This window comes from Rhamphochromis longiceps, linkage group LG15 (assembly GCF_057381845.1).
Source record: "Rhamphochromis longiceps isolate RC_006_pf linkage group LG15, R_longiceps_female_GT1.1, whole genome shotgun sequence".
In the NCBI taxonomy this organism is placed as follows: domain Eukaryota; kingdom Metazoa; phylum Chordata; class Actinopteri; order Cichliformes; family Cichlidae; genus Rhamphochromis; species Rhamphochromis longiceps.
The window spans coordinates 37,985,777-38,012,635 of record NC_140571.1 but is presented as its reverse complement, the minus strand read 5'-3'; the positions used below and the strand labels follow the sequence as shown (position 1 = coordinate 38,012,635).

General features: G+C 41.9%; 2 protein-coding genes across 2 annotated transcripts in view; both read right to left on the bottom strand.

The window, feature by feature from the left end:
* Positions 1–10,223: 10,223 nt before the first annotated feature.
* LOC146653147 (uncharacterized) lies at positions 10,224–21,947 on the bottom strand. Its single transcript, XM_085381243.1, has 2 exons — positions 21,887–21,947; positions 10,224–10,963 (listed from the first exon to the last, which is right to left on the bottom strand). The coding sequence occupies exons 1-2, from the start codon at positions 21,945–21,947 to the stop codon at positions 10,224–10,226; spliced, it is 801 nt and encodes a 266-aa protein (XP_085237369.1).
* A 1,509-nt stretch (positions 21,948–23,456) lies between these two features.
* kdm4b (lysine (K)-specific demethylase 4B) overlaps positions 23,457–26,859 on the bottom strand; it is a 42,969-nt gene continuing 39,566 nt past the window's right edge. The window contains exons 21-22 of the mRNA XM_085381663.1: positions 25,783–25,875; positions 23,457–25,667 (exon numbers count right to left, since the gene is read on the bottom strand). Of these exons, the coding sequence (XP_085237789.1) occupies positions 25,107–25,667; positions 25,783–25,875 (654 nt within the window). The 3' untranslated portion in view covers positions 23,457–25,106. The remainder of the gene's footprint in view (positions 25,668–25,782; positions 25,876–26,859) is intronic.

Below are 26,859 nucleotides of genomic sequence, written 5' to 3'. Positions count from 1 at the left end.
AGAAAACAGATTACTCTAAAGGGGAAAAATAAACAAAATGCATGATGAGTGAGGCAGGAATGCAGGCAGGTGAACAGATGAAGACAGAAGAAGAAACATTAGGCTAAAAAGGAAGAGAGACAGGTCAAGCAATCAGGAGCTACATTTTTAAGTGTTCTATTATTGTGCCAAGTTCTATATGTATATCCCACATACAGGAAAGTATATACAAGCCAATAACAGTGAAAGACATCCTACCTACATTACTGACTTTTCTGTGTCATTCTTTGCTGGAAAGTATTTGAAATTGTTAAAGTCAAAGTGCCAGACTGTTTCGATTGATTACCCAAACATGACAGGATGTTTGTTTATTTCTATGTTATCCCTAGTTATTTTCACAAGCACTAGCAAATAAGATTATCTCATTGTCAGTAGCTGTCAGGAAGTCTCTTCACACTCCTGCACCGCAACTATAACATATCTCAAATTTTCAGTCCTCCTGTGTATCTAGACTAACAGCTTTAACATCCAGGTCACACAGGGTTCCCATTGGCTCCAGTTCACTGGGCATGTGCCCACTTTACCAACACAGTTATCCGTCTGTGGATTTGATTGCAGAAATATGAAGTGTTGTTAGGGAATGTCTGTGTACTGTACATGAAGTTGTGGCATGATCTCATGACATAAGATCTTGGCACAATCTACACTGGGACCTCCCTACTCTGTAATATCCATAAATGGAAACTCAGAGGCAAAAAAGAGAGCAACTGGGTGAAGAGGGATTGCAAAGAGTCTTGAAGACCCAAAGTAACTATAGGTAGGCTAAACAAGCTTAAATGGCATGTCTTATATGCGATTGTCCTGCCAGAACTAACCCTTTGATCAATTCGTTTCTTTCACAAACCAAAATGTGACGATATTGTAGCTCCTTTCTTTATGTTGAAGGACTACTAAAACCGGTGAGGATAAAATGATAAAATCTGACCTCAATGTATAACTGAGTATAATATAGTAAAAACTCTATTATTTTTCCATGATATGTGTCACCACTAACAGAAACAACCAAACTCACTGCAGTGCTATTTCTGTTTCCTTCTTCTTTTTCAAAAGCTCCTTTCTCACTTTTGTGCACCTACACAACCTTCTCCTTTCTCTTTGTCTTTCATGGTGGATTCCTGATGCCTCAGCTTCTAGGCAGCTGAGCTCTCGGTGTATAATTACCCTCAGCGTTGCAATCACGCGCCTCCCTGTCTCCTCCCTGCAGCGTACAGGGATTCTCCCGGTGTGCTCAACACCTGACATTGCCAGTTGCAACGGGAAATGGCAGTCATTAGAAGGGTGGAGGAGGTAGGACACACAATGCAGCAACTTTCAGTCCTCACACCTTGAGTTGATTGACTTTTAACTCTTCCTCTAGGATTTTTCTTTATAACCTTCAACAGTTATTTAGTTTACTTCTCCCTTAGCAATGTATGACAAACCCTGTGGCTTTCTGCAGTAATTCATAAAGAAATCAGCATGCACTGAGCAAATGCTTGCATTTTGAGGTATCTACACTTTTCTTCACACGTTTTCAATTACAAACTTGTGTAAAAAGAAATGTGACCCACAGATGTGCTTTAGTGTAATTATATGCTAATTTAAAAGGTTGGATTAGCATAAAATACTGGTGACTTGCAGCGCTCCTTTCGAGAAATACTATTAATGTTGTTGTTACGTTTGAAAGGACGACAAAGAGGTGTAATTAATCTTATTCATAGAGCTGCTGGTTGGGGGGAGGGGATCTTCCCGTAATACACAGAGCCTTTTATTTCTAGTTTCAACCATTTTCACTATGCAGCAGTGTTGGTTAAGTTACTTTAAATTAGTAACTTAGTTACATTACTAGTTACTTCCATCAAAAGTAACTCAGTTACTTCAAGTTACTCGTTACTTTCAAAGTAACTAGTTACTAGGAAAAGTAACTTTGGTTTTATTCAGACTTCTCTTGTTAATGTGTTGCTAACTGGATACCCAGCAAGACTGCCAGTCTTCTTCTTGCTTACTTGCCACAAGTGCACTGTGCCACCTACCAAAGGAAAAAATAATGGGTATATTTCCACGAGAGAAATCCCACGCCTGGACCGTCGTTGACCGCGGCCATGATTCTAGCCTACGTCACAGCGTCATGTGCGCTTTTTACATCCAACACAAAAACTTCAGTCGTGGTGCTTTCGATTGTACTCAGAACTCTGAAATTCTGCCTTCCGAATAGGAAGATGTAGGTAACACCAGACTGCAGATGAGCTGCATACAGGGCTGGACTGGGACAAAAAATCAGCCCGGGCATTTTGACTAGAGCTTTGACCGGCCCGCCATTATAGCAAATATGATAAAGCCTGAAAACAAACACTGTTGTGACAGTGATGTACACTGTCTTGATGGTATATATATATCAATCTATCAATCGTTTGTTGTAAGACTCAGATAATTATTTATTAAAAGCTAGACATTTGAAATGAGAATAAGAAAGTATTTCTTTGTGCCCCCCTTTCCCTGTTAATGCCCTACCTGGCCCCCTGGCAACACTTTGCTACACAGTTACCAGCTGTCAGCTACATAGAAAAGGATCCTGGTGTTATTTATCTCTCAGAAACAGTTCATAACTTCCCTTCAACTCATTCATGTCACCTAAAAGGTAAACCTGTTTCTCCATCACCTGTTCAGCTCTGATGATTCAGTAAGGACATCTGGTTTCATCTGGTTTCCCACTCACCAGATATACAAACCGATATCATGACCAGCAGCTTTACAGCTGTGGCTCCAGCAAACATCAGCTGATACTAGAAATTAATATTAAATAAATTCTAACAACAGCTGATCAAACGTGCTGCTGTTGTTTAACGCGACATCCGGTGGTTTCCTCTTTCTGGCGCAAAGTGGACGATAAATAAACAAGAGGGAAAAGCCGATCAGCTGATCATTGATCAGTTTCATGATTAAAGTAGCAACAGGGGAGGGAGGGGAGAGAATGAGAGAAGAAGAGGCAGCTGTGCAGCAAAGACAAAGAATAACTCCAGCTTTGTGTCTTTTTCATTGTAGCTGAAGTCCGGGACAAACTGTTCCTTTTCACCTCAATACGAAACGCGTAATAATCTCTCTGAATATGAGACGATTCCGTTTTTTAGGGAATGGTTGGCAACTCTAATAATTAACCGTATGAACAAAATAAAGTTCAACATCATTAACATCATAGCACCCACCCAGCTGTATAGAAACCCCGTCATGCTAGCTAGCACGCAGTACGAAAAAGTCAGCACAACGAAAATAAACTCCAACTAAACTTGGTTTATATCTGACCCAGATAGACTGCAGGTCATAACTTCTTACCTGAAGTTCAGTCCACCTGAGACTCGGACGGGCAGCCGTTTCGGGTCTCTCCTCCTCCTGCGTCCCCTTTCTCTCATCCACCTGCTGGCCTCCACCACTTGCTAATGTTACTGAATCTGTGGAAGCTCAGCGATAGCCACCACACGAAGTAACGAATAACGAGCCTATCTAAATCCCAGTAACGAGTAACGCGTTCCAGGTTTTGGCATAATAACTAGTTACTGTGCTCGTTACCACAATAATAACGTAGTTACTGTAACGCGTCACTTAATAACGCGTTAGTCCCAACACTGCTATGCAGGTATTTCATTTAATCATTAAATTGTTGTTATTGTCATTTCCCCTTACAGAGTGCCTTCTGTCCCTTCTCTTTCCACTCACACTTCTTTCTTCCTGTTAAATGGGAGTTTTTCTTTCTCACAGTCACCAAGTACTTGCTCATAGGATGTCATCGGACTGGTGGGGTTTCCTTCTAATATTGAAGAGCCTTTAACTTACATTATAAAGCACCTTGGGGCTAAATAAATAATTGCATTGAATTTGATGGACTATTAAGCAACTCAGTAAAGAGTCTTTTTTGAAACTCACTTTTAGCCTCAGCTGAAGTTGGAATCATCTTATCACTGAAACAAAATGGCAGTCTCGTTGCAAAGTGCTCTGCTGAAAGGTATAAAACACAGTACATCTCCTATCTGCACGAGTCTCTTCTAACAAACTTTTGAAACAAATCTGAGGAGGCACATGCATTTTAAGCACTTAGCCAAACAAAAAATTACCAAATGTGCGACAAAAATAAAACAATTTAGAGGCAGCTTCGGAGCAGCCAGAGTAAAATCTGTTTTGACTTACCCACAAAGTAAAAATGATGAGCTTCGTTTAGCAGGCTCTGCAGTTAAGAGTTTCACAAAAAGTAAATAACAGCAGCAGGGCCAGGCTCTGCTGTAGTGAAAATCTCCCCCTTCAAGTGTAATTAAAAAAAAAACTTCTGGCAAAGGAATGAATTAAAGCCGCCCCGTAGCACTGATAACCCCAGCATGGCAACAAGCAAGGGTTTTAACAGTCTCCTAATGGGCCTGCTTAAAGGCCCTTTAATATGTTTTCTCCTGTAAATGATCAAAACTCCTTTTTCAGTAACCTCAATAATGATCTTTATCAGGCAATGAAAGAGAAAATGTTCACAAAGGATGAAAGGGAGGGGGAAAAAACGCCACAGGCGACGGCACTTGGATGGGCTAAAGGCTAATTGTGTCTGAAATGAGATTTTAAGCATTTGAATTAGCAGAGGGTGCAGCGCACGGCAGCTGTGAAATGGAGGGAAAATAAGCGCAGGTCACATACAGATAAGCACGTCAGCTCTCGGAGAGTCTGACTCTGTGTTTGTGCAGCTCTTTAAGCCACACAGGATGCCGTCTGGTGATTAATTAGGCTGACTTAGAAGAGCAAACCCTGTCATTACGCGGCGTATTCATCTTTCATTTCATTCATTTAGTCATTCTCTTCTGCCGAGAAGCTCACGATTGAATTCATGCGTCTGCAAATAAAAGTCACCGCAACCTGATGCAGCGGGTGAAACAAAAGGTTCCCTAGAAACTGGCATTTAGGGTGAAGGAGTGCAAAAGAGAAGATACGAGAAGTCTCAAGTTGTACAAGCGCAAGAGGTGGAAGTGAAGGAGATGTAACGGATTCTTGAACAAATGAGTTTTCAGGTCAGATGTGGAAGGAGAGGAGGAAGGCAGGCCTGAGATGTGGAGAACAGTGTTTATTGCTCAAGTAAGGGAGTAAATATGATGTAGCATCTCCAGCTGCGCACTCAGCTCTGTCAGCGCGTGTGGTCGGCATGCAAATATGAGATGATGGATGTATCTGCTCAGGTCTAAAGGGAACGAGCCAGCGAGGGTGGAGGGAAGACGAGGCTGTGGTCGCTCGAAGACTAATGGGCCGATTAAGAGCTTCGAGGGGCGGCCATTTATTTGTTGTGTGTGACTAGATGAAGATTCGCTTCATTAATAAGGCCAGGCACTCACGAACATTGTTTTTTTTTTCCCCCTCTTGCTCTCCAACAAACCTCCTTCTCCTTTTCAGTTAATTGTGTCTAGAGTAAGAAATAAAATGCACACTTGTGTGACAGAGATGCAGCCGAAGACCTAAACAATTGTGTCACACGCTTCAGACCGCGGAAGCACTTTCCTTAGTTTATTATATCAACTGCTTGTTTTAATGCTTTCAGAATATAACTTTGTTTGGTGAATTATGCTCCTCGGTCCAGTTCAAATAGGATAATAAAGCAGGGTTCTCTTTAGGCTGGGTCGCAGTCAGAGCCACCCTTTTCCTTTTGTGGCCCAAATTCACAAGTCAAGGCTCTAATAAAGGGGGACATGGACAAACCTGGGGGCTCCACTGATTTATTATGCCTTCTGTGTTAGTAAAGTGGATCCATAGACTACATGTATGCAGACAGTAAAAGAAACCTTTAATGCTAACATCGCAATTTAACTAGTACTAGAATTTCACCTATTGATTAAAATTAAAGAACATGAGCACAGCATCTTTTGGCATCTTGGGTTCAAGTCAAATGTTATCCCCTGGTTCACACATTTGAGGAATATTTTTCTTACAACACTGTGCAAACATTTTGAGTTAACCCGCATTTCTTTATATTTAGTTTCCATGAGTTCAGACTCATAATTTGCAATTCTGTAGCTTGTTTGTTAAGCTACTTAATGCTGACCTTTGTTCTCAAAAACACATCATTTATTCCTATTTCTTTAGTTGAGTCTAATAAAAAGAAAAGAAGAAAGAGAAAACCAAAAATAACACAGTCTGAAGGCATCAGTATTTTTGTATTATTATTATTATTATTATTATTATGCATTATTAGTATTGTTTAGTGTTTTTGCACCAAGAAGGTGATTCCCAAAGAGCAACTAATCAAAAAAACTTATCTTAGTATGATGTGTATGTTCTTAAAAACTCTGATGCACCATGGAAAGCATCTGATTGTTATAGATTGGACAAAAACACACAAATAAACACCATCAGTCATGGATAGGCCTCCCCGGAGCCTCGACCTCAAAATGATTAAAGCAGTGTGGGCAAAGAATGGAACAAAAGGCAGCCAACATCCAAAGAAGAGCTCTGATTGTTCCTTTTCCTGAAGATTACCTAAAGAAAGCTTTCCTACGAGAGTTGAGGATGTGTTGGAGAATAAAGATGGTCATACCAAATACTGACTTTCAACCTTGTTTCGTGTGTTTGCAGATGTCACTGTCAGGGGTCGAGACTGGCCCACCAGGTATTATAGGAAAAGCGTTTGAATGAAAACAAATGGTGTTGTGACAGTGATGTACACCGTCTTGTTGGTATAGATGTATGATTTCTATTCCTTGTACATCAGATGACCATTTTGGTTGTAAGATTCAGATAATTATTTATTAAAAGGTAGACATTTGAAATGAGAATAAGTATTTCTTTGTGCCCCCCTTTCCCTGTTAATGCCCTACCTGGCCCCCCTGGCAAAACTTTGCTAGATCCGCCCCTGCACACCCATATGGAAAAGATATATATAAATCTTATAAAGTTTGTATCTGTCTTGTGTGAAACTTGTATGAAAAGCATATAAGAGTGAAAACGGATATAAGTATAAGATAATAACTGTCAAGGCAATACACCAGACAATTACATTCACGCTCTTTGGTTCTGTCCACCAGTGCAGAAGTTTTGACGCGAGATATGTGAAGACTTATCGAAGTGTCTGAAATGTAACATTCCAACTTCCCCCTTAGTGTGTTTGTTGGGCAGCTTAGATAATGTCACTTCAGAAAAGAATATAGCCCATATGGTTTTCACTGCCCTATGCATAGCCAAGAAAACTGTCCTCATGAACTGGAAAAATAAAAACAATCTTAATTCTAACCAATATAGAAATTATCTATTAGATTACATTAGTCTTGACACAGCCTCTGCCACCACATCAGATCAATTGCTCTGGGCTCCTTTGATCAGCTCCATCACCTAGTGGGGGTGGGGGGTCATAGTTTGGTCCCGCCTTCACTGTTGTGATTGGTGTGGGGGTAGGGACAGGCTTAGGGCGTCAGGGGGTTTCCCGGAGGCATCTTCCTTGGGGGGCTCAACCTGGGGTAGCGGTCATGTCCGGTTGGCGGCTCTTTTGGCTCTCGGGTGACTGTTTCCTCGTGGCTGCGTGCAGCGGGGCTAGGGGAGGGTCTGTGCCGATGGACGTGGGTTACTGACCTGGTAGCCTGTCTGCCCCTGGGTGGGTCCGGGATGGGCGTGAGGTTCTGGGGGCGCTCCGTCTCTGGGCTGGGGCCCTGGCCGGGCCTCGGGGCCTTGGGTCCTGGTTTGTGTGTTGCCGGGGTTGTGGGCGGGTGGGTGCATGGGGGCCCATCCCTGGCGCAGGGTGCCGCCGGTGCGTCGAGCCACCTGGGGGGCTCTTCAACTGGTGGGGGAGATTGTCACACCTTGCAGGAGCTTTCCTCTCCTCAGGAACTCTCTGCAGGAGGGGGAGATACAGGAGAGGTGGAGGAAGATCTCAGCCTGGGCGTCTATTGTCTCATGTAGTGTGGAAGATGAGTGGATGGTGGGGCGGGTGCAGTTTTCTCTGTGGTGGGGTTGGGTGGACTGTCCCGGGCTCTGTGGGGCCGGGGGGCGCTGCTGCGCTGGGCCCCGGTCTGGATGGGCCTGGGCCCCCTTTCCCTGGCGGGTCGCGGAGTATGGGAGTGCCTACTGGGGTCAGCGGGGGAGCTGGCCCCAGGGAGGGGTCACCTGCCCCTCCCTTCCTTCCCTCCCCATCTCCAGCTGCCTCCCTCTTCCGGCTCCACCACAACCACCCACACATGCAGGGCCATGGAGTAGGGGTATGTCACCAGGGTGCAGAGGAGGCTCCCCCCGCCCCCTGTCCCCTTCTGGCTGCCTCTGCCTCAATTTTATCCCACAACTTAGACATTCACATTACTCACACTCTCATTACACATACATATAGGATCTTGGGGGTGGGCACGATACACGGAGTCCAAATTACCATCAGGGTGTACACCTCACCCCTGGCGTCGTTGCCCACCTCTCAATTTTAAATACACGTAGACATTGAGGGCTAGCAGGAGGGACTATGCGCTTACCTGCTGCTCTCTGGCAGGTAGCTCCATGCCCTCCTGGATTTTAATTGCACCTTAGAACACACATGCATCAACACTACAATGAGCGGGTGGAGGGAGGTTTGGAGTCTTCTCTCACCCCCATTCTCTGCGGCCTGCTGCTAGGAGGAGTTGGCCATCCGACTGCGGTCTGGAGTGTGGGGCCTCCCTGCTGCTGCGGAGTCGGGGCGGTCTGTCTGCCTCTCCCCACCGCAGGGAAAAGGGTAACACCACCTGGGTCTGGGTGCAGTTCCCCCCTCCAGGGGCAAGGGTACCTAGACCCGGTTCGTAGAGTACGCTTGGGGAGTGTGATCGTGTGTACAGCGTCTCTTTATATCTGTCTCCACGTTGGTTGAGTGTGGAGTAAGTGCATATGAGAGCATGAGGGTGGGAATGGATGTTTGTGTCTGTGTGTGCCTGTATGTCTGTGTCTATATGTCAGGTTGGGTATCAGACGCCACCTCTCTGGGGACATCTCAGGCCCTCCAAGGTTTGGAGGCCTATCTCCACCCACCACCACTTCCCCTGCCAGTGGCGGACTCCCTCAGGTGTCGGTGCGTTGGTGGTTCTTTGTGTCTGAGGGTGGGCGTCCGGGTACACACCGGCTCACTCCTTGGCGGCCGCTTATCGGGGCCTGGAGCCTGGGGCTCGCTCGGGCCACTTCGGAGGTGGGGTGCCCCCGGCCTCTCGGCCTGGGGCTCGGTCACTCAGGCACAGCTGGCTGCCGGCGGAGCTCACGGGCGCGTCACTGCAACTCCCCCTGGCTTCTGCTCCGCGGCTGCTGAGTGAGCCCTCATCTGGGACTCTCCTCAGCTCTTACTGGGACAGTGGCGCGGCTGCCCCTCTGTTGGTCTTCCTTGGTCTCTTGTGTTCTGGGGGCCTCTGGATGTCTGGAGTTTTGATCTCCTCCATACCTGCTTCATACCCTGGAGGACGGGGCTGTGGCTCCCCACACTCCCTAGCAGATCGTTACATGAAGAAACCTTTGGAATGCAAGCATGCTGATCCACACAGGTATGCACACAGGTGTACACACGGGTATTCACAGACGCGGACTACAGCTTTCTTGGCTGCTGCCTCAAAGCACATTGTGCGCTGTCTATCTTGTGTGCTGCACAATATCGTTTATTATTTAGTATCTACTGATATCTACTGCTAGCTAGTTTATTGTGATGGTGCTGTTTTTTTTATTATGTTGCTCTTTGTTGTTTGCTTTCTCTTCTGTTTTTTTTTCTCCATACAGGTGACCCAGGTGTTTTGTTTTTTTGTTTGTTTTTTTTTTTTTTTTCTTCCCCCCCTTCTCACCGTCTCTTCTCCCCTTTGGTTTTCTTTCTCTCCCTCTCTTTCTTTCATTCTTTCTCCCTGTCCTATCCCCCAGTCATGTCTGTCCCGTTTGTAGCAACTGAAAATAAAATAAATTCATAATTATAATAAAGGTCAATCAAATGGACCAATATGGCAAGGCCATGATGATCCACTTGGTAAAATAAATCCGCTTGGCATCTTTCTTGGCCTTAAGACAACAATTCTGATGGCTAAAGATCCAAACGGGACACAAAAAAAGAAAAAAGAAAACGGATATAAGATCCCTTGAAAAATTATATAATGAAACTTGTATGTTTTGGATACTTACTAAAACAATGTATGAAAGTAATGAGAAAGTGGCCACTTTCATGAGTAAATCATGTAAGCTTTATATGGAGGGAACGTGACAATGACAGGAAGTGTCTAATCTTTGTGCATAATCTGTAAGCAAAGGTTGACTCTAGGCACTTTTTTTGTTTTTTTGCTTTCATTTATTTGAAATTTGTGTTTTCTCAAGTTTTTTCTGTGAGACGGATTCTGAAGGATCTTCTTGATGGCATAGTGGATGTTGGTCAGAAACACTTCATTTCCCTTCTTGCTGAAGTGAATTCCATCCGGTACAAATATGGTGTCATCATAATATCTCAGGGAGGGATGTTCAACGATGAAGCCTCCAAAGGAATGAACTGCCTTTCTCATACCTGAGTTTAAAGTTTTCCTTTCCATATTGGTGTATTTTGGATTTCCGTACCTCCACACTTGGCGTTCATTGATGCAGGAATATATGATAGTCATGGAGGGGAACTTTGCATGCAGTTCAATCAGTTCTTTTTTCATTGCAGAGGAAAGTTCCAGGGGGTATACAAGTCCCAAGTCGTTGCCGGCATGAATCACCAAAATATCAGGTGGACTCTGTGTGGAAATCTCTGAATAAAAACAAGGAAGGACGTCATTCCAGCGCATCCCTCCTTTTCCATACCAGTGAACATTTGCATCAAGTCCAAACTTTTCTCCAAACATCTGGCATGCTACCCATTCTCCTCGCTTTATGTAACTTGATCCAATGATCCATATCTGAGGTACTTTCTTGGGTATCCCTCTGCTGTGTCTTCCTCTGGTTTCGTCTCTGTGTGGTTTTGAATGTTCTCCCACGATCTTGAGGTCTTAACATGACAGTGGAAGAGGCACCTCTTGATGTTCTTGCTTTCACTGCTAATTCTCTGTCATTTCTATTTGTGGTTCTTCTGTTTTCTGGGCGACAGATATCTGATATACACCTCTATGATGTCACATTATAGACCAGCTCTAGCCAAGCCGACTCAGGAGGCCTTTCTAATTTGTAATGGAAGTGCATAAAATAATTTAGAATCTCAGAGAGAAAGTGTGGGGCGAGACCATTTAATGTTTTAAAAACAAATAAAAGAATTTTTAAATTAACTCTAAAGTTAACAGGCAGCCAGTATAGCGAGGATAAAACGGGAATAATATACTTCTCAGAGTACCTGGGTCGTTGACTCAGTGCTCTCAGTTTGGACTTTTGTCACTGTAGCTGATGCTGAAATGTTTGCGTGGGTTGCCATGACCACACCAGAACCCAGCGTCTGAGATCGTTATATTGTTTTCTAATTGTTTTCCTTTATTTACTATTCATGTTTGTGTACAGTGTAAACGATAATCTATGAGTCCCTTGATACATTTTTCTTACAAAGAATGTTTCTGTTAAAGTGACTGTGGAGCAGTCACCTCTTCTGTGAGTTGCGGGAACCAGAAGTTTTAGGGTTCTTCAACTTTTCTACTGCTGGTTTACAAGGCGGACGCATAAAAAAAAAATAAAAAAAAAGATTAATGATAATATAAAGTACATTAAATAAAAATAAATGATGCTGGTTAATTTGTTAACTAAGGAGCCCCGCAAGGCACACTGGAAAAAAAATGAAGATGAACTTTGGCGAGATCTCCCGACATCTTGCCAAAGTTCATCCTTATTTTATTTTTTTTCTCCACTGTCCTTTGCGGGGCTCTGTAGTTGACACTTGTAGTGATGGGAATTCCGGCTCTTTTTAGTGAACCGGCTCTTTCGGCTCGGCTCACTAAAAAGAGCCGGCTCTTTCGGCTCCCAACCGGCTCTTCAGGTTGTTTTGTTGCTTTACTTAATTTATTATTAACAATAATATAAAACTATGCACAAAAGGAATTACTAATGTAAAAAAACGTGGTTTTATTTATATATGTTTATATATAAGTACATGCAGTGGCCCATAGAGACAAAGCACGTATATACTCCAAAAAGCGCGTACAAATTCCAAAGCACATACTGTCACGGGTTGCCGGGGCAAGCCGTGTGAGAATATATTAGGACCCAAAATGCGGCAGCTCTGGTGCAAGTGAGTTTATTTAACAAAGTAAATACAAACAGAGATGGCGAGGGTGAGCTTAAAACTAAGAAAACTTAAACAACTAAGGAAAACAAACCTGAAATCTGAGATAAGATACCGAGATGCAGGGAGACGAAGAGAACATAGGGAAAAACCACAAAGGATGATGGGGGGGAGAAACGCAGACGAACCAGCAACGAGGACAAGGTAACACACACTATAAATACACACACCAGGAATCAAGGGATGGGAAACAGGAGGGGAACACACCTGGAAAACATCACAGCTGACGAGGCAGGGGAAACGTAACTAGAACAGACTGACATAAGACAGAGACCTTCAAAGTAAAACAGGAAACACATACATAGAGACCTACTACACTAAGGGGATACACAAGCAGGGAAGACACCAAACAGAGGGAACACAACTAAACCCTAGGAAACCCAAAACAATAGTCATAATACAAAAACTATCAAAAGTAAAAGTACACAACCAAAAACACTGGGTCACCGACCCAGGACCATGACACGTACAAATTCCAAAACACATTTCTAGCGTTAACTGAACTTCCAAAACAGTGCTACCTAGATCACTTAAATTACACAATTGAAAGCATATGTGTATTGTTTGTGTATTTATACACAAGCACTCATATATATTCAAATAATTTTAAAAAAATGTTCATTTACCTGTTACTACCACACACCAAATCCAATCGTTGGTACTTCCTTGCTTGTGTAGCCACTAGGTAACAAAAGCTCAACACTGCGCCTAGCATTCTGGAGCACTTCTGTTGTGTTTTGTACGTGTTTTGTAGTTTTTATGTGTTTTGTAGTTTTTACGTGTTTTGAAGTTTGTATGTGCTTTGGGGCTTGTACGTGCTTCTGAGTTTTTACGTGTTTTGGAGTTTTTACGAGTTTTGGAGTTTGTGCGTGCTTTGAGGCAATGGCTGTTGTTATTTTCTGTTCAGTGATGTTCCTTGTTACATGTTCATTGCTGGATTTATGCGAAAACAACTAATATTGCATATCCATAATTATTATAATGGATATAACTAAATAATACTTACACTATAATGTTAATTAGAAGTGTAATGCAAAAAAATTGATTTTTATGCCTATTTTGAATTTTACTTTAATACAAATACAAATACAAATACTTTCCCCCCTCAACAAATACAAATACAGATACAAATACCAGCTGCTTTGCACATCTCTAATATATATATATATATATGAATGTATATATATATATATTAGGGGTGCAACAATACTCCGATACACTTCGATACAGTGCTTTCTGTTCGGTACGCATATGTATCGAACAATACAAAATTTGTAATTTATTTTATCAACTTTTCTTCTGACGATGTCTGTGTTGAGAGCTCAGTGGATCTGCGTTCGACTATTCTGCCTAGGCTGCACTGTCGAGCGCAGATCCACTGAGCGCAGCGCAAGAAGAAATTAAGCTTGTTGCAACATGGCAACTGCCTCAACGATAGCCGAAATTGAATCTCCCCCACCCTCATTCAGATCTGGCGTTTGGAACTATCTTGGTTTTCATGTGAAGTATGACCCTGATGGTAAGCACGTCATGGACAAAAGTAAAACAGTTTTTTTATTTTTATTTTGTTGTTTCAGCAACATTACATTTAAAAACTGTACTTTTGAGTTAAAATATGTATTTATAATTTTAATAAATGACAAATTAAAAAGGCATGAACATTTTTTTGTATCGAAAAAATATCGAACCGTGACACCAAAGTATCAAATCGAACCGTGAATTTTGTGTATCGTTGCACCCCTAATATATATATTAGTGCTGTCAATAAATTAAAAAATTAACGAATTAATCTCACAATTCTTTGGTAATTAATCGCAATTACTTGATCAATAGCCTGGTTGCACTTACTTTTTTTTCCACCTTATATTTATGCTTGTAACTGAAATTTATGCATTATAATGAAGTAAATGCAGAATAAACACAAAGAATGTGTTTTGGAGTTTGTACATGCTTTGTCTCTAGGGGCCACCATAAATATACTTTTGTTTATTCACTCCACATAAAATGTAATAAATAAATTTTAAAATACAAAAATTATTTCAATTTTCAGCTTTCTCCTTTTAAACCAATTTAAAGTGAAACAACACAAAACACTGCAAACCACAACACAATAAAATATAAATTAAAATATGCAAAACAAAAAGAAGATGCACAATCTCTGTCATATACGCCTGGGATGTTTTTTTGGGAGAGTGTTTTCCTGCTTGGAATTGCATAAATAGGATTCTCTACATGAATAAACTTTCTGAATCCTTTATCGTCTGCAACTGAAAATAGTTGTGGATGATTACTATACCTTTCTAATGTGATGTTGTTTCTTGTTGTTGTCCCTGGCTCGCTTTTCTCTCTCTTTTACTCCCGCTCTGTTCCTGTGCTACTGCGAGTGTAACTACCGCCCCTCCCCCCTCTGCTCAGCGCAAGTACAAGGCTCACGTGCGGAGTGAAGCGGAAAAAAAAGTGCGGGCTCCCAATGAGGAGCCGGCTGGCGTCGTTCACTTCAATGAGTCGGCTCTAAGAGCCGTTTCGTTCACGACCAACACATCACTAGATATTTGTGCACTTTGTTAAAAGAAATAAGTGTCTGAGAAGGATGTCATATCTACTATTGATATTATTTTACTTTCTTCTAGACCTCCATGTTTGTGCGAGGAATAAAAGGGAATTGTGGGCATCAGTACGAAGCGTGGATTTTTTTGACCAGAGTAGATACAGTCACTGTTTATTTTCCCTTGTATGGTTCCTGTTTTATTTTGAACCTTTAGTCCGTATGCATTATGTATAGTTTTACTTCCACTGTTCCACTAGTTGGATTAATTCCAGCTGTGTTCTCACCTGTTTCCAATCCTTATTATCTAGTCTACTTAAGCCGTCAGTTTCTGTCAGTCGTCGACAACTTCTTGTGTGTTTTTCCCGTCATTCAGTCATTTATGATCAGTTCAGTCAATAAACCCCATGCACTTTCTCAGCAGTCTGGCATTTGAGTCCTCTCTTTCCATTCACCACACACCAGAACGTGACAATGGTCCCTTCTCTGTGTACCAGTTACAAAAAGACAAATATTTTGCAGACATCACTTCTTTTTTTGTTTATTTTAGTAAACTACACAACTTTAAAAACATTGACTTTAATGTACCCGTTAAAGGCAGTGAAGTAGTGATATTGTTGGGCAACCCTTTCCTGTGTGAACACTATTTGAACCCTGGCATGTTTCTATTGGTGGTCTCCATTTCTCTTACTCTCAAGTCAAACCTATTAAACCCTGAGTCCTGCACTGTGATACATAAATCTTCAACACTTTTGAAAGTGCGTTTGAAGTGCCATTATACAGTAAACTGATATTGGTTTATGTTGTAGAGGGCAGAGACAAACGAGACCCCCACGATCATTTATCAAATAAAAAAAAATTTGTGGCACTTTGGATTTTAATGAAATGTATACTTTATACATTATGGCACCTACACAGATATGCACAGATGAGAAATAAATTAACGGAAAAACCAAAGTAAAGCACTTTAGGTGTTGAGTCATTTACATGGTGCCTGAAAAGTTTCACTGAGCAGTGGCAATGATTTTAATGTGAAGTGATGGATCCCTATTTCTCCTAGAAAAAAAAAAAGAAAAAAAAAAAAAGGTGGTAAAGAGTGTTTTTTTCCTTAGGTGCTGATTTAACAGAAATATGATAATATAAATAATAGAAAGTAACAGAAATACTCTGTACAGTACTTGTACAGTAGCTGAAAGTGTGGGTGATGTTCAGGAGGAGAAGTGCAATGAATGTAGTGGATGTTTTTGTAAAAAGGTTTGTATGTGAATAAGACCAGTGACGTGGTGATTGACTTCAGAAGAACAAGGGCATGTATGCACAAAGTGAAGAAAGCTAAGATCTTTTAACATGTGCACAAAAATTTTCTCTTGCTCAGCTACGGCGAGTCTAGTTTGCATTGCTGGTCTGCTGGAGGAAGCAGCATCAGAGCTGGTGATGCTCTGACAGACTGAATAAAGGAAGGCTGGCTCTGTAAACACCTGCAAACTTGAAGCTGTAATGGAGAGGTCACTGAACACACTGTTATCCATCATGGATAATCCTGACTACCCTGTGCACCACTTACAGGACGAACACCAGAGGACCTGCTCTAACACACTGGTAATCTTTCATACTGTTAAATCTTTATAAAACAATACATCTGTTTGACAGATCTAGCAGAGATGCTGATGATTTAATTAAAGATGAAAAAATTTAGACTGTTTGTAACTCTTAGTGTTCGTTTGACTTTGGGACCTGAAGTGGATTCAGTTTTGGACCCAGAGTACTCCGCGAAGCTCCTCACTACAGCAGCCGCAATGCTCTGACAATCCATCAAGCAGTGCGGCTTACCAAAGTTGTACTAAAACATTTTTTAAACAGATTTCTGCACGCCCAAATCGATTTGAGGTCAGTAAGCACAACCAGAATTCGTACATAAGGCACACTCTCGATTTTTGAGAAAATGAAAGGATTTTAAGTGTGCCTTATAGTGTGGAAAATACGTTATACAGAAGAAAAGAATATATCGCGATATATATCGTTACCGCACATGCTTCAAATTATATCGCGATATGAATTTTAGGCCATATCGCCCAGCCCTAGTGCATGCCATGTTAAATTAAAAGGAGGCAATCATCTCTCTGTTATTGTTAATTTGCTTCAGGTTAAGTAATTGACCCAAATATGGAGACAGTCCCCTCAACTTTGGCCAATCATACTTGACCTGAAGAACTACACTTAGAAGCTCAGACTTCTGGTGAACTCCTAAGTGTAGTTTCCAATCCCAGAGTCAAAGGCGTGCACCCTCCAAAAATGATCACTTTTTAACTCCTGTGGTCACAATTAGAGAATCGGCTTCAACTATTAAAAAAAAAAACAACAACAACAAAAACCCTTTTTATTCAAACACAACTGCAGCTGTTATACCTTGCACAATAACCGAACAAAAGCATGTCACTGTGATCAGAGATTCCTGCACCAACTCATTCAGTCCTGTTAAATGTCACCATAAAAAGTTACAGCACAATGTGTGAAAGATAGCATGGTGTAACAACACTGATTCAATATCTGGCTGGGTTTTGTCTCTTTTAAACACCCCAACTCCCTACCAAAGACCTATTTTACTTGTCACTGTGTTCACAAACCATTATGAGGTCTTTTCCACTGGTTTCAGTGGGATGGGGAGGAGCACGGGGGATGCAGTTTCACCAGTTGGGCTCTCTGCTAAATAGCCACTGGCCCATCTCTATATCTAACAGTATGTGTTGTACTTCTAAGCCATTAGCGCAAAATATTACACCATATCTCTGGAGTAATTACGCTGTAAGTTGTGAGCTGTAATCTGAAGCAATAGTAAATCTTGCTCCATCCTTTCATGAGCACAGCCGCCTTGATGATCACTCTCTACAAGGCTGAAACACGTTAATGCTTTTCTGCTATTCCTTGTTGATAAATGAAGCACAGCAGGCAAACCTACTGTGTCAATAACAGTGGAGCATTAGAGATGCTTAAACATGAACAGCAGGCAAATTAACCCTTTAAATTCAGCCGATTGTTTTAAAACAGCGCTTTCTTGCCAGGCAGATTATTTGGAAGGATGTGTAGTTTTTGATGTTTACAAGACAGGGTTAGGGTTAGTAACAGTTATGTTACTGTAAAGTCTCTGGCGACTGGAGGAGTGCATAAATATACCTCACCTGCAATAATTCAGTCATATCCCCTTAAACAAGGGGCAGAGCTGACAGATTGAGCTCCACTAAGTCATTATGGTAATACTGCTTCAGTGATGTGATTTACTAGGCAGAGATGTAATAAAAGCTTAAGGCTATAATGGAGCCTGTCATATCAACAGCTTGTCAACATAATTTCCTCTTCCACCTGCAATTAGATCCCAGTGCATTCACGGATTTTAATTTCCATGTAAGCCATTCAGCTGTCTGATAGTCACTGAGCAGGTTAGAGGTTTCGATGTCATCCTCAAGGACACTAAAACAGCTTTTCAGGGACGTGTGGCTTTTCCACCTCAACAATACATATTGTCCCCGAGACCCTTGTAGTTACAGCATTAGACGACGTTAAAAGACCAAAAGTTTTGTGCTAAACTACAGATGGGTCGGCATAAACTTTTGTCCTTTAGAGTCCTCTTCCTCTTTTTTTTGTTCTCCTCAGTTTTACCCCTGGCTGGGTTCAACTGAATAAAGAAATCAAACTCTAGAGTTGTTAAAGTAATTGCCAAGCTGGCACATCCCCAGTTCCTCTGCAAAGACACGGCAGGCACTTCAGAATGTTAATGGCCACCCTGATCCAGCGAGGGCAATGCAGACTTGGCATTCGCACAGCGAGCAGGGGTAAAGCAAGTTTGCATGTCTGTCTGTGTGTGTGTGCAAGAAAGGGAGAGAGCTTGTGCCCACATTAACGATTTGTCCATGAGACACAGATTTCTTGTTTTTCGGTGACCTTCTCCCTCTCCCCACTTCTATCCTCTCACCATTTGGGCTTCTTTGAAATTCAGAAGCTTTTAACACTGAAGAGTCAAAGGGAATCTTGTTAGTGCACCAACAGTGTTTTAAAAACAGGTTGTGCTGATCCCGTTGTGTCATAGGGGTATTTTTATCCTTGTGGCGTGATGTCATTTTCTTTAACAAAAGCTATGCTGACGTCAATGTGAGAAGAAAAAAACTTTCAGGTCTGCACAATCAACAAGTAAGAGCCCCGCTCTTCACTTCTGCTGTGATGGATTTGGAAATTACACACTGACAAGAAGCAGTTTACTAAATTTTCAGGATACCACCTGCCACTTCGTTTTGCTCATTCATTAATCGATTGAAAAAAAAATGTTCTGTCTCTTGGAAACAGATTTAAAGATCTGCAGGTAAAAGGAATGGAAAGATTTAGCACCTAACCCATAACAAGCTGAGTGTGCTTCTAAGGCTAGTCTGTTCACAAAGAAAGCACAAATTTTGAATACCTCAAGGTGGATTTGAGAGCATGTGTACGCCTCATTCAGCCTCCCTGATAAGTGGCTGCTTGCGCTCATGACATTAAAGGACACTTTGTGCAGAGGCCTCTCTACTCCGAGTCTTAGCTTGTTTTTGTTTTTTCCATCTTGCTCACCATTTTTTGTCGTGTTAAACAGGATTACCTGATTTACCTTTTGACCTTCACGTGTTGATGTTGCAAAAAAGCAGAAAAAAGTCTCAATATTGAACACTGCTACATGCAAACCATCGCATGCATCCTTCTGGTGGAAAACTGCCTGCAAGGAGACATGAACAGCCACACCAAAATACAAGAAAGCACAAAGCTAGTGCGCCTTATCCATGACTCAGGCTCCCTGACAGAGTAATATATTCTTCTTTATAAAAAAGAAAAGAAAGGAAAGGAAGGGGAAATAGCAAAATTCTTATTCAGAGGTAGATTCAGCTGGTCTGGATGGTTATTCCTGCTAATTACAAATATCATCTAAAAATAACCCAGCGAGGAAGCGGCAAAAACATGTTTCCCTGCTGTGTGCTTAATGTGAGGAGCTAGGATTCCTGCCAGCAAGCCGCTGCAGTGAGGAATAAACAGCGCTGGTGTTTGCACTGCCAATTATTGGAACTTTTAAAATCTCCTCATCTGAGGAGGTGGCAGAAGGTCGTGGATTAAGGAGACCACAGACCACAGAGCCGGGGCAACCCCAATGGCTTTAATAAATTTTCACCATTACTGATTGAATCAACAGGAAAAACTTGGGTTTCTTGAGGTTGTAAGGGGGGAACGCATCACAGCTGTAAGGCCAATGCCATGCCAAATCTGGCACTATCTCAGCCTGTAGTCTTACAGTCTACACTGTGTATTTCTTTAGTTGGCTTCCAGTCATGTTAAATGAGGACTCTCTGAAGGCTGGAATAAATAATTGTAAAATTCTAATTTACATTAAATAATTACAAACTTCCGAGATAACATTTGTGCAAATCTGTGCAAAAAGCTTTGTTCATTTAAGGGTTTCATTTCTCTACTTACATGAGATACTGGACGTTGAGAAATTACCCTTTTCAATTAATGAACTCTTTACCAGACTGTTTTTATTTCTCCCTCTCATCCTGTTTCTTACATTTACTGATGCTCTGTCACATCTTGCATCAGCTTTTCTTCTCTTTACAGTCAAAGTTTGCACAAAGTAATCCACTGCTGAAACACCAGAGCGAACTCATAAGAGTGGACAGTGTTGAGCTTACAAATACGCCTTGATCTCAACGCTCTTACAGTTTTGCAAAACTCACTTTTTGCTGAAAGCTGTATAGGACAAATTATACCACTGCACCAGATGTCTCCAACAAATATGACACTGCAGCTCTTAGCAGAACTAGTGAAGACGAGATCTCTGAACTGGTTTCCTAGCCAAGAAATAGTCTGACATGCTATGTTAAACCACACAGAAAGAGATTGCTAGGTCAGAGGCAGGGAGCAGCTGGACCCTAGCCACCCTCACCTGCTTAACTGGAACAGGTGCAGGGAAAGACCACGTGGGTCCACATCATCCTGAGAGCTGGAACAGACGGAGTAGGCCAGGGATTATTACAGGAGAAGAAACAGTCTTTACAGGTGCAGGCATGGGGGCACAATAGTCTTTAGCAGTCCAAGACAGAGTAACAGTCCCTCAAAGTTGCCCGCACATTGGTACAAGACTTAATTTAAGACAAAGCAGGCTCTGGGCAGCTAAACAGAGTCTTTGGAGGGACTGGTTCAGGAACAGAGTCAATCATTAATGCGGCCAGTTTAACACAATCAGCTGGTTCAGAACACATATGACCCAGCTCACCCAGAACAAATGCACTTAGCAATGTCCAACCAGGATATTCACACATATCTTTGTCACTGGGAGCAACAAGACCATCGGTGCCAGCAACAACTGGACCAGAAGCAAATCAAACTGCTCAAGCAGAGTCTCCGAAAATATTCTTTCTTTAGGAATATGTCCAGCATGCCTCCACAAACCATCAACATTTTCCAGTTACAGGTTTCTCTGTTTTTTGCTCTCTCACACAAATAACAGCTGTGCCTCCTTTTAGGACATCTGAACTCCGCCGTGTGCATAATTCCCCAAGGCATACCTTCACTTCTCACATGCTCTCGCTACCATCAACTAAACTCTCTCCTTCAGTACAGCTCTTCCAAGCTGAAATGAGGTTCTGGCAACATCTCCTCGCCATCCCAAATGGCATCATCTTCTATGAGGTTCAGCCATGTTTGCTTCCAAAGAAACCTTTGTTTGTTTCTGAAATCTACACAGTAGTTATCGTTACCTTACCGAGCCAGGCAGCCGCCTCTCCATCTTCTACTTTGAGACAAACTCACACTTAAGCCTTTCTGAGCCATCGTGCCATTGTCTAGAGCCTCAAAAATCCCAGCATGCTTCACCACCAGAGCTTTTGTTCACAGTCAAGCTACGTCACTACCTGACTGAGGTTCCCCTCATTCCTCTATCAAGGTCTTTTGCCATCTGGAATTTCTTCTGATCTCCTCTTCAGCCATTCCTTGCCAACGCATCCACTCCACTCAGTGAAATCCCTGAATACTCAATCGAGGTCACAGGTCACTTATCATTGCAAGCAAACAAGTTATATTTTTGCAACACGTACACTTATTACTGGAGGGGAAGCCTTTGGGGATCTTCACGGCCCGGGTGCCGCCGTCAGTCATCTCTGAGGCCTTCCTCAAACCGGAGCCTCAATTCATGTTCAAGCCATATGCCACTACCTACTAGAAATGCTGTCAAACCTAAAATGAGGATGTGGTCCCAGCTAGTGAATTGGTAAACGTTGGAGACGCTGACAGTTGGTGTAATATGGCAAAAAAATATTACTGGACCTGTACAGTGATGCAGATTAATCCGAAGAAGCCAGTACCTTCATATCTTAGCTTGTATTAGGCCATTGTAGTCAGCATTGCAAATATTGGAGCTTGTTGTATAACTGGGGGTGAAAGTGAAGTGAAGCAACATAAATTATTTAAATTGTTCACATCCTAATCTGTCCAAGACTTGAGTTTCCAGAAAATTAAATATATCTCTCACAATACACGACATTACCAAGCACTGAGCTCGCTTGTTTTTGTCTTTATTGGTTTACTTCAAGTCTCTGGATCTTGTATGTTTAATTAATTGTATTTGCTTGTTATGCTTGGTTCCCTATCTGAGTGCCATTTTGTTGTACGTTAAACTTGTAAAACAGAGATACCAAAAATCATTCTCACCCACAGCCATCAGGCTTTTCGTTTCTCATACAAGAGTTATAATAGAGGTATTCTTATTACTCTGCACTACTGTCAATTTGGACTTTGCCCTAATATAAATATACTCAATGAAATATATATTTGCATGTATATGGAGGGCCAATATTATATAAAACGACTAATAACTGCACTCACTGGACGTTTTATTAGGTACACCCTCCTAGTCCTGGGTTGGACTCATCTTCAGAACGCTTTCATTCTTTGTGCCAGACTTAACAGGCAGACATTCCTCAGAGATTTAGCACTTAAATACATGACAGCATCATACAGTTGCTCCTTGCCAGCTGCACATCTATGATGTCAATCTTCCCGTTTCACCACGTCCCGAATGTCCCGGTGACTGTGGAGGCCATTTGAGTACACTGAACTCATTGTCATGTCAAGAAACCTGAGATGACTTTGTGAGCTTTGTTATCCTGCTAGAAGCCAAAATCAGAAGATGGGTATAGTGTGGTCATAAAGGGACGGACATGGTCAGCAACAATACTCATATAGAATGGATCCATGCTTTCATGTTGTTTACATCAAACTGTTTTTTCCAATAGTCTGTCGTCAGAGTCATTTTCACCCAGACATCAGCCGTTCACTGGACATTTTCTCTTTTTCTGACCCTCATCTGTAAAAGCCCAGCAGTTTCTGAAATACTCCAAAGATGCCATGTTCAAAATCACTTAAATCACATTTCTGCCACATTCTGATGCTCAGTTTGAACTTACTGGCTCATTATATATTTGCATTTACAAGTGTAACTAATAAAGTGACCAGTGAATATATTTGCATATACATTGACCCCCCAGTATTTAAACAGTACAATTGATAACTGGAAGGTGTTAGCAGCTCGTCAGTTTAATCTTAATAGTTGGTCTAACCCACAATATACTTTTTAAATTCTCTACAAATGCACAAATCACGAAGAGCTGGTGACTCACAACCAACTTTAATCCCAAGGAATTCAAATTTTCTTCATGGAGTTAATTTGGATACAGAAACATCTGTTTCGTGTGACAGGAAAAAGGGAAAAAGGAAAGCGTGCCATTTACAAATATGATTCACAATACAAGGCCTGTGATATATACAAGGTGACAGTGGGGAGGGAGGGGGGTCAGTTCATCAGTAGTTTTATATATGTAGCACCTCTGTTGCACAAACAGTAACAAAAACAAACAAAAGAAAACACGTAGTTATCAGTAGAAACGCATGTAATATGCTGGCATAAACCTGCCAAAATTAAAAGTATTAATATTTGAGATCGGCCAAGTTCGTGAATGCAGTTCGGCAAATGAACACAGAAAAGATACAGTACAGTAATAGAAAAACAGATAACATTTTACCATATTAATTTGTATATATACATACACAGTTTAAACCAAGAAGGGTAGAATATTTCCTGATTTTAGGGTTCCTACATAACGTGCTTTTTTTTCAAACCTTCCTTCTTTAAAACTGACTGAACTCTTCTGCCTAGTTGGTGTGCCGAAAGGCGATAGTGTGACAGTAAACAGATCTCACTCTGTATAGTAGACGAACCTTTAACGGGAGCAAATGCAAAGATAACAATAAGCAGGTGTATCGGGTATGCTCTTAACGTGAAGACTTGGATGTTGAAACATCATTTATTTCCCACATGTAGGAACCCTGAGAACGTTTTGGTGTAAAAAGAGGAGCCGCCAAATGACGTCAATACATAAAGTTCACATCTGTTAACTACTGTGACACATCTTCACAAAATTTTAATGCATCCTGCAGACAAGTCTACTAGTGTTTGCATTCAACATGTTTGTTCTATTACAAATAATTCTTTCAATATTTGACTAAGACATTTAAATACTGAGTTCCCGCTACAATACACTTCTTTTTTTGTGTGTTTTGTGTTTTAAACCCCATTTCTCCATTTACCTCTTGTGATCCAACAAGAAAACACCCTCGTGAAAAGATCCTGCAGATGGATAGTGTGATACTTTTGTTCCACCACACAGTTTCAAAGCCATGAGTGGCTGGATTGAAAAATAGATATCTTGTTGCTGGTTATTTGATTTTTTTTTCATTATTTTTTTTTTTAAAAAGAAGTGAGAGTTTAAAGTCCATCGGGGGCCGCAAAGCTGAGAGGCCCTCGTAATAATTAGCTTCCCGTAGAAAGAAAATGGGAGTGTGCTGTTATTGATTTAATGCAACGAGGTATGGAGGTTGATGCCACCCAGAGACTTATCCCATTATGGAGGAAAATAAAGCACAGCAGCTGACTGAGAACAAAAAGGAAATCTGTATTTAATAAGAAAACAAAAAAAGAAAAGACAACATGTTAATGTTAAAAAAAGCCTTGTCCTCTTTAGCTGCTGCTTCAGAGCAGGCTAAAGCACCACTGCAGACACATTAACTCAAAAATAGAAAAGTAACATGCATTAAAAGAGTGCTCGTATGTCCGTGTCTTTTCCTGCTCCTACTCTGAGCTCTCAGAGCCAGTGGAGGATATAAGTTGTCCATTAATACAGCACTCAGTAAAATCCAACACCATTAGCTTACTTCCTATTGGCTCAGCCTCCACCGGCTGAGTAATAATATAGTGGAGTTTTAATACAAGGGTTCGGGGCCATCTTCCTGAGGAAAATGAGAATGGAGGAGTGTCTTCATATAGGAGACGTAGCCGCTGCTGGGCGTGTAGCTGTCGGACATGTAGCTGTCGGACATGTGCTGAGCCGGAAGGGAAGGCAGGGACGGGGCAGACAGCAGGGGATTAGAGTTTAAGGTGGACTGAAAAGGGACAGACTCTGAACTCAAGAGGGGATCCGATATGAGAGGTGACCCTGTTAAAGGATCGGTGAGGGTAACGCCGATGTCCATTGGGGTCTCAGCGTCCATTTGAATACCGCTAGCTGGGGCAGGAGCATCCTGCTGGATCATTGGGGGCTGGGACAGAGGTTGTGAGGTTAGCTGTGTACCAATACTGTGATTTTCTGGTGCTGGCTTTGTTACTGGAGCTTTAGTTTGAGGGCAAGGGGTTGCGTTGGTTGTTTCCATGGGGATATTGGCAGGGGCGGGGCCTGGAGGGGGCAAAGTCGCGGTCAGGCGGCGCCGTTTGGCTGCTCGGGCTTCGTCCACTGAGGGAACCTCTTCCTGTGTTCCAGGTAACGCCTGAGAACAGACCGGTACAGACTTAGACGGGGAACACAGAAATCACTTTTCAAGTACTAGTTGTTTCATCTACAGCTAATTTAGTTTTATTTTAAAGTTTGAGTAAAACACTCACCAGTCGAGCTCTGACCCTTTTGGGTAATTCCTGGTTCAGCTGAAAGATCTCCGAGTGCTTGACCATCAACTGACTCTGGTCCTGAAACTCAACCTGGACAGATAACACCCACAATGGATTAACCAACCCACCCTTTCAATATTTGTACCTATAAGTGCAGAGGACACACAGGCAGATTTTTAAAAAAATGAATAAAATATAACAAATTATTAGAGGCTAAACCAGGAGGTAAAAAAAGGACAAATCACTGATAAAGCACACTGAAAATTCAAAACTTGCACCCAGACAGTCACCGGTTGGATCTCAGGCATAACAAATGGTTCCATCAACAACCATGTGCTTCAGTCAAAATGTCCTTGACCATGACTCTGACCCCTAAAGCTGCTCACTGACTGGATAAGAGCTTCAGTTAACCACTTTAAATGTAAATGTAGATTTTTAAAAAATTATATATATTTATATGGCGCGAAGGGGAGGCACAGCAAGGTCAGGGTTGTGGCACCGACTCTGTGATCAAGTGGAGGCGTGATTTTAGCTAATCACAGCTGTACTCTCATCTCTGAGAGGGCTCTCGGTGCTGCAGCCAGCGGGTTAACATGGAGACGTGAAAAGAGCGTGGAAAGATACAAAACTGAATGATTCTGTCAAGAGGGATTTGGAAAAGTGGCGATAAATGATGTGATGTCTGTGGTGGTGTATTAACAGATGTTATAACCCTGTAAACATGTGTCTGATGCAAACATCTGTAGTAAATATAAACCACCCTAGATCAGCCATTTAAGAGTTCCTTAAACTCCGAAAGTGAAGTGACTGGATGCATTCCCCATAAACACTGTTTATTTGCAAGTCACTCAGATGAGCTCTCATGGATGCACTCCCAAAATCAGCATCATGGCTCGAATCAAACAACCTCACTTTCCCATGTGTTTGTGTCCAAGTACATTTCAGGATGCGCTCGCTCTTGTCCCAACAATCCTCTTCGATCCCACATTTTCCACTTTGTAAGCGCTCTGCAGTTTTGCCCTATAAATTTCCCTTAAAGTAGCAGTAATTTGAGATCTCTCCACTTTTATTTTT

Bases quoted from the DNA above. Each gene is read 5' to 3' on its own strand.
- LOC146653147 (XM_085381243.1), bottom strand. From the start codon at position 21,947: ATGACTGACGGCGGCACCCGGGCCGTGAAGATCCCCAAAGGCTTCCCC. The intron at 10,964-21,886 runs GTACGTGTTGCA...TGTCATGTTAAG, and splicing joins CTTCCCCTCCAGTAATAAGT to ACCTCAAGATCGTGGGAGAA.